The sequence below is a fragment of the Euprymna scolopes genome, chromosome 18 (genome assembly GCF_053919585.1).
Source record: "Euprymna scolopes isolate OS-2025 chromosome 18, ASM5391958v1, whole genome shotgun sequence".
NCBI lineage: Eukaryota > Metazoa > Mollusca > Cephalopoda > Sepiida > Sepiolidae > Euprymna > Euprymna scolopes.
Window position 1 is genome coordinate 107,142,002 of NC_136499.1, and position 15,949 is coordinate 107,157,950.

The 15,949-nt window shown below is 33.8% G+C and overlaps 1 protein-coding gene across 1 annotated transcript in view; it reads right to left on the bottom strand.

Moving 5' to 3' along the window:
• LOC145297743 (WD repeat and FYVE domain-containing protein 2-like) overlaps window positions 1–15,949 on the bottom strand; it is a 133,872-nt gene that overhangs the window by 21,719 nt on the left and 96,204 nt on the right. The window contains exons 3-7 of the mRNA XM_080143967.1: window positions 14,167–14,240; window positions 7,962–8,016; window positions 5,753–5,903; window positions 3,890–4,002; window positions 2,565–2,691 (exon numbers count right to left, since the gene is read on the bottom strand). Of these exons, the coding sequence (XP_080000093.1) occupies window positions 2,565–2,691; window positions 3,890–4,002; window positions 5,753–5,903; window positions 7,962–8,016; window positions 14,167–14,240 (520 nt within the window). The remainder of the gene's footprint in view (window positions 1–2,564; window positions 2,692–3,889; window positions 4,003–5,752; window positions 5,904–7,961; window positions 8,017–14,166; window positions 14,241–15,949) is intronic.

Below are 15,949 nucleotides of genomic sequence, written 5' to 3' on the forward strand. Positions count from 1 at the left end.
TCGTGCATTTCGGTTTGGTAAGGCAAGATTCATTTCTACCATTCAACTTTAGGAAAGCGAATTTCACTTGCAATATTCCAAGAAATAAAACACATACACACACACACATATATATAAGTAATCTTGTCTGTTTGAGGAATGGTCTCGAACAAACTACTGTCAATTTTTAGTTTACAAACTTGAAACGATTATATATATATATATATTAGAAAAGTTTATTTGGGATACAAAATTTAGATATGATGGAGAAGAGAGTTCTTTTAAACCAAAAACGTCTTTCGCCATCCTCATCAGGGGCGAACGATGGCATTTTGATTTTTTAAAAAAGAAAATAGGGGGAAGAAATTAAAAATAAGGTGAAAATGAGAGGGACATATTTACAATTACCATAAAATAAATATGTACAAGGACAAAGGAAGGGGATATATATATATATATATATATATATATATATATATATATAGAGAGAGAGAGAGAGAGATATATATATATATATATATATACAGAATTTAGACCTGTGGAATGAATTAGATTTGGTATTTAGCTGGTTAAAATTAGTTGCTAAGAGGTCAACAGTAAAAAAAAAAAAAAAAAAAAAAAAAAAAAGTCAACTAAGCGTTTTACTTCTATGCCTGCATAAATATACATTTACAGGTTAAATGTTTTTTTTTGTTTGTTTTTTTATTTTTATGAGGGGCGTGCAATAAGTAATGCCCCTGACTCACTTCCAGTTGTCTGATCTAGCTGAAATTTTGCATGTGCAATGATTTATACCTCTATGGGTTATGTAGTAAATTACAGCTCTGAACTAATTGTGGTTTCTGTTTTACAGGTGTTTGAACTGAGTCAGGTGTGAAATGTAGCCTGTTGAATGTCAAGCAGTGATCCGGTTTTTGTATTTGAAAGGATGCACACCATAGGAGACTTTTGATGAAATTAAACTTATGGTGATAATGCCCCATCATATGACCTTGTAAAACGCTGGCATCGTGAATTCAAACATGGCCGGAAGTATGTGGAAACAGCTCCCAGACCTGGTCGCCCCCTTCTGCCATTGATGAGGCATCTGTCCGTCAAGTTCAGGCTACCATTTTGGAAGATCGGTGCATTACTATTCGCCAAATAGTCCAAGATGTCAAGATTAGTACAGGGTTTGTGGAAACTATCATTCATGACCATTTGCATATGCATAAGGTGTCTGCCAGATGGATTCTCAGGTTGCTCTCACCATTCCAGAAGCGAGGATGAATTTGGAGATGTGCCAAGTCAAAGTTTTTCAAAAGACTGATTACACAGGATGAAACCTGGGTCCATCACTATGATCCAGAAACCAAAGCCCAGTCAATGCAGTGGAAGCACTTGGACTCACCACCTTCAAAGAAGGCAAGGGTGCAGCCCTCCGCTGGCAAGGTCATGCTCACAGTCTTCTGGGACCAGGACGGAGTAGTGATGACAGATTTCCTGGCAAAGGGTACCACAATTACAGGAGCCTATTATGCTTCACTTTTGAGGAAATTAAGGGAAGCTATCAAAATCAAGAGGCGAGGCAAGATCAGCAAAGTTACCCTCCTCCTGCAGGACAATGCTCCGGTCCACAACTCACCAGGTCAGAAGCACGGGCTTGTGGTTATGAAATCCTTCCCCATTCTCCCTACTTTCCTGACCTTGCACCCTCTGACTTTCACATCTTCCCAGCCATGAAGTTGTTTTTAAAAGGAAAGCGTTTCCCAGATGATGCAGCCTTGATTTCTGAAGTCACATGGTGGTTGGAGGACCAACCTGAGGTGTTCTACAAAAACGGTCTCCAGAGCTGCATCAAACGATGGGAGAAATGCATAACTTTGGGTGGTTCCTATGTAGAGAAAGACTAATAACTGTGCCAACTTTCGTTGCTCTACTGCTATGTGAAGTGGGTCAGCGGCATTACTTATTGCACGCTCCTCGTATATGCATACGAACGTAGCTTTGAGGGTAACAAAGGTTTTGATTTTGAAATTAGCTGATAGCATATTTATTTTACTTTTGAAAGCACTACTATATATTGCATATACTATAATAATCAATAGAGTATTGCCTCTATAATAATAAATACAAAATCTTCATAAATTAAAATCATATTTAAGCACATCTTACAATCAGTCCACGCAACTGGGCAGGGGAGCAGGTTTGCTTGTTTATTTATAAATTGAGCTTGTGGTTTTTGTTTTGTAGGAAGAATTACTTTGTTGTAGAGCAAACTAGATCGGACAACAACTTTGAACCGGAACAAAAAGGGAGACGATCACAACCATTACAGCAAATGCACAAGATGTTGTTCATAACTTTTAACAACACAAATTCTTTCACACCTCTTTCTTCATATACATTTGTTAAACTTTGACGTCCCCCTCCTCACCCCACTTTTGTTCAATCTTCAACAACCTGCTTATGTCAATCTTCAACAACCTGCTTATGTCAATCTTCAACAACCTGCTTATGTCAATCTTCAACAACCTGCTTATGTCAATTTCAAATATTGGGAGGGATGGAAGTAAAACATAAATTTGTTGTTGGGTGTGTCTTACTGGTGTCCTTGCAATTCAAAGGCCGTTCCTCTTCTGCCACCGATATCCCACACGATAATTGATTGGTCAAAACTTCCGGAGAACAACAAACTTCGACTTGGATCCCAACTCAAGCTACGCACACTACCTGCAAAAGATTAAAATAAAAAAAAAAAATAAAAAAAAAGAGCTGTCACAAGTACTGCCCAACATGTTACCCTTCAACAACATCAGAAGGATAACGTGTTAGGCGGCACCACTATAATGATACGTAAAAAAAAAAAAAAAAAATTGCTTTTCCTAATGGAGATTCTCTTATGAATCGAAATATCGAATTTAATTTTAATAAAAAAACATGTTTATTTTTCAAAATAAAAAAATAAAAATTCTGCACTTGTTTAGTATTACGCATGCAAACTTGAGAAAATTATGACTGAAATGTGCCGACATTATGCTGAATAAGCAAAATCAAAACAAGACAGCGACCAGATTTTACCTGATGTCATGAATCCCTTTTCCCCTCCCACTTTATTTTGTCTTCTACTTCTCTTCAAACAGAAAAATTTACATTAAAGCAATTGCCATTTAAATATCTTGTTTATTGGAAGATTTGGTCTGATGATGTTGCATTTAAAAAAAATAAAAATTTGGAACTGAAACATGTATGCACATATGCAGAAAATAGTGTATAAATAAAGAAATGTACACTAAAATATCAGTCGGCTCGTTATTGAGCACTTTTTGATAAACACTGGTGTTTCATTGGATTGACATCCAGGAAATTATAGCAAAACAAAATTTTATACGCACACACACACATCCAGTCTTTGACAGACTAAGGATACCCACAAAGGGGTGCCTACGCATCAAATTTATTTTCCTAAACATAAAGAAATCACTTATGGAGGATGATCTATCGATTTTAGCTTTAGTGGTAGCTTAAAAATCAATAAATTTTTATTATTTTATCATTATTACCAGCAATGGAAGATTTTGCTTTCAACAAAATAAAGGCAATCAAAAGACACACCAATTTTTCTGATTCCTGATTCCAATTAATTATCCCAACACTAATATATATATATATATGTTTTATCTAAATCATATTCCAAACAATGTGTACATACAATGGTATCCAAGTCATTTACAGCTGATTCCAGACAATGTTTATTTTTAGTGACACCACATTTTGAACATTGTTCTTATTTGTGAGAACGTGATTCAGGAAGAGTCTTATCAGGACCGAGGTGAAACAAAAATAAATTGCCGATAAACAAACAATAATAAAACATAAAAATTTGCACCTGCTGATGAAATTTAAATTTTTATAAACATTTGATGCTTACCTGAATGACCTTTGAAAGTTGTAATCAGGTCAAACGAATTATGTTTTACTTTCAGCACTGATATGTGACCCGAGTAATCTCCGACAAAGGCATATTTGGATTGTTCATCGAATCGAAACGCAGTTAAAGAAAACTTTTTGCAAGAAATAATTTTAAACAGCTTTTTAATGCACTTGTGACCTAGTAAAATATGGAACCGTTTAAAAAAAAAAAAAAAAAAAAAAAAAAAAAATTTATCTTTCCATCTCTCTCCCTATATTATTATTGTATAAATGAGATAAGTCACAGATTAGAAATCAAGTGAATTTTCCTGTCAGATATTACATTAAGGTAATAATTTCAGGATGATCGTAGCCAAAAAGGTAAAGCTCAATATATAAAAATAGAGCAATATATAAGTTTAATGATTAAAGTTAAATTCTGTAGATTAAAATATATACAAATACATTTAAGTTAAGTTTCAAACAATAAATTCTCAATTTAAATAGAAATGTATACATTTTAATCTACAAAATTTAACTTTAATCATTAAACATATATATATATATATATTTATTTCGGGGAAGTCCCTTTGTCAAATGGTTGATGTTACAGGTCTATTCAAAGAACACACACATATATATATATATACATATATATGAAAGAGCTCAGAGGTAAACAGGTTTATGACATTCATTTATGTTACAAGAATTCAATATAAATAACAGTTTCATGTACTATCGTTTCCAAGATGATATGGATTTTTATTGATATCAGCACAAGGTATAGACACCAATTTCAAAGTTAAGACATAGCATCAAGACTAGAGTTCACTTTAACTTATACAGCAATTCTCAAGAGTGAGGGAGACTTGGGATATGATACAGTTTAATTCTAAGAGCATACAAAGCACTGAAATCAGACAATGGAGTAAAGAAAGAATGCCGAAAGTATAGAAAGAAATATACACTAATAAAAAAGTTTTCTTACAATTGTTTGTGGAAAAAAGTTATCTTTCTTTCTATATACATACAGGGTGAGTCTAAAGTAGGTGGACAATGTTGTAAACCTTTCTACCTGCGGAAGTGGCACTAGTCATGATAGAGGTCAACTAAGGTCAGCCATTCGGTCTCAATAGAAATGGTCCTGGTTACCTATCTCCACGACATTCACCAACTAAAACAAATATAATTTAACTTGATCTTTTTTTATTTTAAAAGTATAAAAATTTGTATCCGAATCTTCGCAATCTTTTATGATTACGTCTTCTCCGCAAGAAAATCCAATGGGTTTTATATCATGACAAGAGTGCCATTTCCACAGGTAGAAACATTGTCCACCTGCTTTTGGCTTACATTGTATATAAGAGATAAAAGCATGCAAAATAACATTTTCAACAACAAACTCCAACTGACATATACAAAAAAAACATTGCCAAGCACACTGTAAGAAAACAACTATCAGACAATCCGAAGGGAAGATTTAAAACTACCTTCAACAAAAGAGACACTCCCAAAAGGATCCATGATTGACGAGCAAAAAGAGAGATTTAATCAAGACTGAAAAGAGATGGAGACCAGATATCAGGAAGACTTAGATTCTTTCATGATTGATGATAGACTCTGATGCAAGGCCCCCCCCCCCCGATAGTTCTAATTGAGCTGTAATACACTCTCTGAATTTTATATATGACTGTTTAATGTCATCACAATAGTCTAATTTGAAAAACGGACTTGGCACATCATCAAATTCATCCTCAAGCACTCGACTCATTCTCACTCTTGTCAGCAACCTTGGAATTTTACTTTTCCGGGGACAGGTATTTTTTAGTATTCTATGAATAAAAATGAATAAAAAAAAATATTTAAAAAATTTGAAGGATACTGTAGACAGAGGCACCAGGATGTGGCCTGATAACCCCCTAACCGGCGACCGGCCTCTGAGCAGTGCCACTGGAAATATCGATCACGTCCACAGCTTAAAACCCATTCACAGCTCAACGAGAAAATTATGGCAGTCACTCTTCCAAGATGGGCTGTATAAAAAAAATTAAAAAAAAAAGGAAATTGTTTGAAATTATGATTTGACAAAATAACATCAGAAAACAAAGTACATTTTTTTTTTTTTTTTTAAGAAAAAGATTGCAATTTGAAGCTTTTTTTATGCAAGTTTGCAGATGAACAATTAGAAGAATAGACAGATTAACCAAGAAAACGTGAACTTGAGATTGAATGCGCTCAGTGCACAGGCCGTGATTATCTGCTCATTGATTACATGAAACGAACAACAAAGATGTTTTGAATGAATAAGTTCAGTCATTATAACAAAGCAATTTACAATCCTCTCCGATCCATTCGGGCAAAATTAAAAAAAAATAGGAGGCATTACTTTTGGAATATCCTTTATATTTTGGTAAAAGTGTTATGCTTCAAGTACACCATATTTTTAAATATTTATTAAAAGTATTTGATTTTGTTGTTTTGTTTTACACCACATCAAACCATTTTGTGTTATTTATTACTGAATCAAATCATTTCGATAAAATATTGTATGCATAAAGTTCTTAATATTTTCAAATATTTATTCATTGTCTACAATTTTGTGTAATTCGTTTCGTGTAGTTATTTTCAACTATTAATGTAAATAGGAATATGGTCGAAAAATGAGAAGAATCAAAACTTTTGGAATAGAAATGAAGGGAAATAACTCGGTTGTATATTTTCATTTGAAGGGATTGTCTGCTCATTGTCTTCACTGAAATACGGTGCTGGATTTCAATACAGGCCGTAGTGTCAACCATGTGATCTCAGTCATCGCTGTAATGAAAGGAGTTTTCCTTCCAAGATTACAACTCAAGTTTGATAAAAAGCAGGGTTTTTTTTGTTTTTTTGTTTTTTTTGTGAGATGTTACAATGATGCCCGATTCCTCCCCTGCTCCCAAGACAAATATCTCTTCCAACCAAACACAAATAGTCCATCAGCTTAGGGCCTAGAGATCCATCTGTCTCTCAGACCAACATATCCGGCTGACTGCCTGCCCATCTTGTTGAAATATATATAAATATTGGTGGCATATGGAGTAAAAAACAAGTTTACAAATTTCTCTACACAAAAGTTTAATTAAATCAGAATAATGCTTCACATGGAAAAAAAAAAAAAAAAATGGGGGGGGGGGGGGGTCCAAACTTGTGACAATCAAATTTTTTGCATTGATATATACATCTAAGCAATGACGTGCTGGATGAAGTTAGCAAAGAAACTTACCTTTCCATTTGATTTAGTTTTGATGCTAATGAGAAAAGGGAAATAACTCAGTTGTGAATTTTTATTTTAAGCAATTTTTTTATCCATTTTTTTTTTAGATTTATTACATCCTCAGATGAAAATGGAGGATTTGTTTGTTTTTTTTTTTTTTTTACTTATGTTCATTCCAAATAAGACAATTTGCCACCAAGAGGTTACTGTGAATAACAGACCATGCCTACAGGGGCACTCTAAGTAGGAAGTTGAGCAGCGAGATGTCTTACACTTAAATTTTTGCAGGTTTACAGTTAATGAACCTTTCATATCAGCTATTTAATAGATTGGCATCATCATTGGATATCAAGATATCTAGTTTTCATTAAGACAAAGCACAGATCATTAAGCGCTGTTCAAACATAACTTTAACTAAATAAATGCTATAATAGGTTAGACTTAATTGCTTTGCAAAAAACAAATCACTAACATGGGATTCAACTTGCGCTGACACTTTTGCATCCTCATCAGTAACGGAATCGTTAATACTGTATATGTAGCAGCATTAGCAGAGAATAATAAAATATGCTTTTATTGGCAGATCTATATTCCAACCAATCAGATGGAAACAAACAAAGTGAAGTGTTTTTCATCGCTACTATTCAAGGATACGCCTTGAGTCTGCTCTTTGCCTGACAAGTCAGCAGGACATTCGATGAAACTTCTTATTGCTTTCATTAATTAACTATTATTTGTTTGTTTAAAATTTATACCCATATTGTCACAGTTTGTTTGGGAAAAAAAAAAAAAAAAGAGGGGGGGGGGGATTTTTCAAGCTCACCTTAACAATACTCACCTAAATAATCTCTTACGTGTGTTATTTTATTGTAATCATCAGAAACGAGGTATTCCTGAAAATAAAGAAGAACTGAATTTACATCATGACGATACATTATTTGATCTGTCATATCATCAAGCTGATCAGTGTCTGTACTTTTACTTAATGGTAATATCATGAAAGACGCTCATCTTTCAAAATTAGACACTAGCAAAAAAGACATATATAGGTACAGGAGCATTACAAAGAGCGTTTGAAAATGGTATTAAAAATGTAGTTTTTCAGAAAGTTCCATATTCAAAAAAATTTTATTAAAAAGAAAAAAAAAATTTTTTTTTTAAATACATTCTTAACAAAAGGACAGAAAACAATCAGAAATACTAAACTTAAAAATTTATTTCTAACATCTATATTTACAAGCTTTTATGTTCCATGTTGTGGCTTAAAAGAAATAAGACAACATGGAGGTAGAGTTGAAAAGACTATGTAGTTACAGAAAATATAGAAGTAATAGGTAGCCAGAGAATGCTAGTATTTACTTCCTTATCACTGCAGAAAGATGTGACATAAGGCCAGAAGATAAGAATAAAATCAGCACCCCTAAAAGAAGAGCACTGTGGCATATTGAAAATTGCATATGCAGCCCCGCCAGCATTCGCCAATCAAGGCACCTCCAACAATTAACAATAAATTCCTCCCCAAAAAAAGAAGGTAAAACCTGGAAGGATAGACATCCTAGAACTACCCAGGACCAATACCTCAGTCCGATAGATATAAGCCCACCGAAATGGCTAAATTTCCAAACTAATTGTTAATAGATCGTTAACTGGTATTTAGTAGTCCAGAGTTGAAGCAACTGAAGCTATGGCGAGGTTGCTTCTGGATTGATCAAAGCAACTCTTTATTTGTAGTGTTGCGAAAAATCTGTGTTGCGACGCAATAGCATAGATGAAAATGAGCAAATGCTCTTCAGACTCTGATCACAATATCAAAATGAACGAAACGACACTAAAATGGGGCCATTGATTATAAGTATCTAAGATCCATCATCGCAACCTTATTCAAAGATTTCAACATCAGAAAGGGTATTACATAGTCTTCTTGTAATGATTCAAGCAAAATATGAACATCACATCTCAGCAAAAACATCAAACTGAAAATTTTTAAATCTATAATGCCGTCCATCCTCCTCTATGGTTCGGAAACATTGCTCTCTGATTATCTCTCCGCTCAGCTTGAGCACATAGTGCAATGGGGAAACAGGTGGCTGGTTAATTTTAATTCATCTAAAATGAAGCTTCTATCTTTACATAATCAACGCTCTGATCTCTGTTTGGCATCAATTGAAATGAATGGCTCTCATCTTGGGGAGGCTCCATGTTTTTACAAGCTTCTGAGTCTAACCTTTACTCCTGATCTGAAATGGAACACGTACATAAAATCTGTTGCCAAGGTCGCTGGAAAAATAGTGGGATCCTTCTACCGCTCCAGTAGATATCTCACTGTTGATACAGTTCTCTACCGGTATAAGAGCCATCTTTTGCCTGCAACTTCTTTCCCACAGAAGAGACGTTGCAAGCCTGTCAAGTGCTCGTCTGAACTCAAATCTATAGTCCCCTTCAAGCTTTCATGAAAAACACTCGTCTAGTTGAAACCACTATCAATAATTTCCCCCACTCTTTATCTGTGTTTAAACGTAAACATAGATTCATGAACAAAGCTTCTTTCTTAGAACTGCACACCTGTGGAACTCTTCTGTATACCTGCTTTCCAGCTGACTACAATATGATTGTCTTCAAGTCCAATGTGAATAAGTTCTTGATGAGCCGTCACCTCAATACAATTTACCAAATTTCCACTACTAACGATTACTACGATATTGTCCCATTGACTACTGTACACTCTTTAATCCTTATCCTCGAGTGATCTCTGGGCCTTGATAAGTGGCGACTCATAAAAAAAAAATAAAAGTTGAAAATAGGTCTGGATGAGAGCCCAAAACCCCTTATGGAAGACCCATTCAATAAAGCAACAAGTCTATGGCAAATTTCCATTAGCATCATCTATTGTCAAAGAAAGACGTGTTCAGTTTGCAAGCCATTGTTTTCGAGCAATATTTATGATATATATTATAGTTATTCCTTTCTTACTTCTGAGGAATCCTACCATTCACTTCAAAAGTAGAATGCTCAAATAGTCAGATGCTATGGCAAATGGGGATGCCAATGCTGAGAAGAAAGACCTAAAAGCAGTCATGTGGGACCGAGATATCTGGTGTAAGCGTGAGAACTCCATCTCGACTGCAGTCGAAAGATGATGAGGATCACGTGCATAAAATTTTCTGGTGTAAATGATTCCGAATCTTTACGTTACCTTCTATGTGTCAAATATCTACATGCTCACACCTCTAAGTGACTCATTGTGAAAGAACCTCTCTAAAACTTTTAAAATATATAATTATTTACTATGATAATTATTAGATACCTACAGACACTAGTGTTTCATCCTTTAGAGAATCATCAGTGCAAGGTCTCACGATTAACACCAGTTGATAAATTTGAACCTGGCGACAGAAGTCATCCCATGTGTGTGTGTGTGTGTATATATATATATATCTATAACCTTCAGAATGTGAGAGGATATACAATTATTTCCACAGCCAGACAACGTCACAGCTCACAAAAACCATGGTAGCCAACAGGAAGCCCAAGGTTCGAGTTTCACCCTCATTTGGGCTCATCAGTTAGAGACATCTGAACTTAGGATTCGAAACTTGAGCCTCTTGCATGCGAGGCGAGCACTTTAACAACTGAGCAAACCGCCACACACACAAGAAAGTCTATTAACAAACACAGATCCAGTAAACAGCAGTGAAAATCTGACAGGAGAATGAACCTAGTCTCAAACAAGGGATGTAGTCATCACGACTAGCGATAACTCAAGCCAATATCTCACAAGTAGGAATTTTATACTTGCTAAGGATGTCGTCACGGCAAGGTTACCTAGCAAACAATCAGCAATAGAACCTTCAGAATGTGAGAAAATATACAATTATTTCCACAGCCAGACAACGTCGCAGCTCACAAGAGCAGCACTGTTTCTTGTGAGCTGCAACGTTGTCTGGCTGTGAAAATAATTTATATATATATAAGTTATGAAAATATATATGGCAATTTAAGCTACACAGAATATTCCACGTTTCAACCTCGTGAGAATTCGTCAGGCTTATGCGAAAAATGTAGGTTATTGCGCATTTTTATATAAATGCATGGTATTGAAGTTCCTAGTTAGCCAAGCAGCTTCTTAGCTGTAACTGCGCCCATCCTAATTGGCCAATGGTCGGGGACTTATAGGACAAAAGTACAGTTGACCTCAGGTTCACCCTTTCCCTTTGTGTGTTTTTATGGGATGGATAAATATCCTTTGTGTGTAGGAAGATGACCTACTTTCAGCATAGGTATAGTCAGATATGTTATTTTGTGTTTTAGTTTATATTTTAGATGTTAGTTTTATTTATAAAATTATTTATTATATGAATATATGTTTATTTTATATATTATATTCCTGGCAATTTTTACAGTAATAAGACAATATTTATCATTTAAAAAAATCTCTATAATCTATATAAATAAAACAGTAGTGTTTACAAAGTAAATAAATAAAAAAAATGTACCTTTGTTCTTTAAATAACTTCATCATGGAAGGTATATCGATGATGACAAAGAAACAAATCAATTAACACTTAACATTTTCTACGCAGACGTACAAAGAAACGTCCGTTTATTTTTACATCTATACACAGAGAGAAAAATATGTTGCATTATATGCCTTTTTATATATACACACAGTCAATAAAAGAGAGGCAACTCAGAGTTACCCAATTTAAGATACACATCATCAGTGAACAGATAAAAGGAGGCAACTCCAAGCAGCTCACATAATTCTTCAGTATTTAAAAATCTACCAACATTGATATTTTCAATAAGTAGATGTATGCATGTGTGTGTGTGTGTGTGTGTGAAAATATTTAACTGATAAACTCTTAAATTACTGGTCACATAGCACTAAAATTAACAGGAAATAGTAATCCTACACCAAGAATGGTTTATAACGAGTAAAATCTTTGTTTGGATGAATAACATGTACAGAAATATATCAGCAAGTTAAAATGCAAAATGTTCATTTCAACTTGTTGACATATCTGTTACTTTTGCGCATGCGCAAATTCATTCATAGCTTAAAGTGGTTTAATTTAAAAAATTTTCTTATCTATCTGTTGATAGCTCAAATAGTAGGGAATGTGGTTAGAGCGCTAAATGTTTTTGGTTTTGATTCCGTACTATATTAGGTACAATATGATATTCAATAGAAATGTGGCTCTGTAATAATAAATACAAAATCTGCAAGAATTAAAATATATTTAAGCGTATTTTATGACCAGGAAAGCCTCCCACCCCACTTGTTTTAAATAAATAGAAAAGACATTTTTTAAATATTTCACCAATAATGACAATCATTTTTACAGAGGAGTTTCTTTTTATTCATAGTATTAACCTTTTAAACAAACACATTTAAAAAAAGTGACATTTGTTTGGAAAAATATTTAGTTGACAACTATTTCTATGTTAAAACAGAATTTTGTTTTTTAAAAAAAACAAGAAAAAATTTTTTTTAAAATACAATTTTAAAGAAAAAAAATTTTATCTAAAGAACATTTTGATGACAATTATTTTTACACAAGAATTTTTTTGCTTCATAATACTGACCATGGCATTTTATTTCAAAAACATTATTACACAGATTGATGTAGAAACTATTAGGGAATTTCCACAGGTTTTGCTAGTAAAATCTATTAGGTTTTATTTATTTTTTATAGCAATTGTTGTATTTAATTGTTACACTTACCTAAGCATTGAGGGAGTTCCCTTTATTTGCATTGCCCCTTTTTTTTGGGAAAGTATTTTTGGGGGTTATTAATTTTATTAAGCTTTTTTTTTTCTTTCTTTTTTTTTTTTTTTTTTTTTTTTTTTTTTACATGCACAAAAGTTATTCATGACTATGATCCTGGGTATCACTCATCGTCAGCATGGCTAAATTTTTTACGAGGATCGAACTCATAACTGACAAATAGGCAGCCTGATGTTTTTCCACAAAGCTATGATTCTTTGTCAAATTTTATGCACAATATTATCGCTTTTAAATTGCAAGATGTGTTGAGTTTTATTTATTTATTTTGACATTAAATGCAGCAGAATCGCTAATAAAAAATAAATAAAACCCAGTAGATCTTAGATTTAAAGAGTGATAAAGTCATGCATAAAATTTGACGAGATATCGTAGCTCAGTGGAAAAAACATCAGACTGCCGATTAGGCAGTTACGAGTTCGATCCTTGTTAAAAGTTTAGCCATGCTGACCATGGGTGATACCAAGAAGCATATGGACATAGATAACTTTAGCACACAAAAAAAAAAAATACTTAATATATAGTTAAATAAAAAAAACATTATTTAAACATTTTATAAAATTAACAATGATTATAATGAAGCTGTATTTCTGTCTGTCTATTTCTTTGTTCACAAACGTCATATATAACATCATAGCAGATGGTTTATATTATTATTATATGTGCAATATATATATATATATATATATATATATACATGGTGATATGTCATATGACTTCATAGTAAAAAGACAGCTTAACAAGTCGAGTGTGCTGGGTCCTCCTCCATGAGTGAAAAATTTACTGTAACCATGACTAATGTTTGTGAAAAAAAATTTTTAAATCAAAAGGTGTGCTTATTGAGAAAAGTGCGAACAGACAAACGGGAATAAATGATTATGCCCAATCCTTTTGTCGAAGGACTAAAAAGGAGGGGGGGGTTTACTTAGTTCTCTCCCACTGTAAGAATTATGACACCATGGTCGGAAGTGGGATTGAGAAGCCAACGCCCCCAAACACTCTCAACTGCAAAAAGTGCTTGGGCAGCCCCGTTGGCATTTCCCGGCAAGGGTGCCTCAAGTGATTAGCAATAAACTAACCCCTTCCCAAAGAGAGAAGGCAAAGCTTGGGAGGATGGACCCCCCAGAACTGCACAGAACCAGCATTATACTGCAATCAGTAGGGATCAGGTCATTACAGGAATGCTCTAATCAATAAACAGACAACACCAGATAAAATGTCTGATAGACATATAGATATTTGCTTTTTGTCTACTCACCGATATTGTGCCATTATCCAAACCTACAAACAAACGCCTTGTCTCCCCATTGTAATCCATCGCAGTTGCAGCAGCTGGAGAATGAAAAAAAATAAAGATTTAAAAAAAAAAAAATTTTGTTCAAACGATTAAAAACAGAAAACCTTGAAACAGGTGAAAAGTCGAGCAATAGGAACAGATTTCTTTCCAAATTTGAAACGATCAACACTTGAAAAGTACTGAACATTCAAGATTTTTAGATTCTTGATTATAAATCTACACAAATAGATCACAATAGCATCAACCTAGAGTGTTAAAAGGAGAAAAATGAACAAAGATTTGGCTCTGAAAAATTAATTTTTTTTGTTTCAATCTTTCACTTTTTTTCTTTTTTTAAATGTATGAAGATTAAAACAAAGCTATAATACTCCTAAACCTTATGTCTAGAATTCTTATTCCAATTTTGATCAAAAGTCATTACATGATTATGCTTCTATAAAATGTCTCAAATTTAAGACTTTATATTTTTTTTTTTTTTTACAGCATTCACCCAGGATGGGTTGAGCTGATTCCTCCACAGGAAAAAGCAAAATCTTAATTATAAAACTCTCTGGACCGTCTGGGTGTCTTTGCTTGCTTGCATTTTCTCTTTGACAATCAGGCGTTTCCATTTTTTGAAAAAAGTAATGACAGGTGAATTTATGTGCGTGTGGGGAGGGGGGTATGGCTCAAAGGATGGCACCCATGTCATATATAAATTTTTTAGTTTTTATCTCACTGCTTAATATTAGATTCAATATAATGATCAATAGAGGATTGTCTCTATAATAAATAAATACGTAATCTGCATGAACTAACATATCATATTTAAGCGTTATCTTATTATCTTATGACCAGGCAATGGTGGGTGGCCTGCTAGTAGTGAATAAAAATGATAAATGGTAACATGCTGTAGGTCGGGGTGTGGGTAGATGTTGCATTTGGAATGCAACTGCGATCGTTTTGATTATTGGAAAGGTTGAGGCTTGGATTTAAATTGTAAGCATTTTTGTTTTGTTTTCATTTGGAAGTATTTTGACTCAGTAATGTGGGAAAAAAAAAAACAAAAAAAAAAAAAACACGTAGATGTACGTCTCTAGTCGAGAAAAAAAAACATTAGAGAAGATTTGACGATCATTGTGAGTGAACATCCCACCTTTTGCTCCCCCAGTTTTGAGAGTCGATTATAATCATAAGCAGACTATGTTAAGGGGGGGGGGGGACAAACTTTTGAGACCAAAAAAAAGAAAGCGACTATGTTACTACAACAAGTACGTATAGTTTCCAGAGGCCAGAAAATCTCTATTGCTAATTCTGGTAAAACTATATATACGAGCAAGCAGATCCAACGTTGCTCGGGGATTGAATGAGGATCAACAAATGTTCCACACTTCCAATACTTTTGTCATTGAAATGAGTGAAATTCCCCATTTTTGCAATAAAATCGATTGACTGCTTGCTCTAGTTGGGAACCCGCTGTGGTACACAGAGGAGGCTTTATATGCCTCTCTACAGAGACTAGTCAAAAATACATTTTAGTCTATATTGCACTGTAGAGAAGCTATGGTTGATTTTATAAAATTATTTTTATATAATGGTTTGAATTAAAAGTCAAGTATCATAGTTAAACTCGTGCTCTAAATAGAAACATTTATTTCAAATGAGCCCTTTTCATATCAAAATCCTACTGTTAATTTAAAATGCCAGGTCCTTTTGCTTCTTCGATGATAAAACTTCTCAAATGCACTTGTGATGTTAGGCTGTA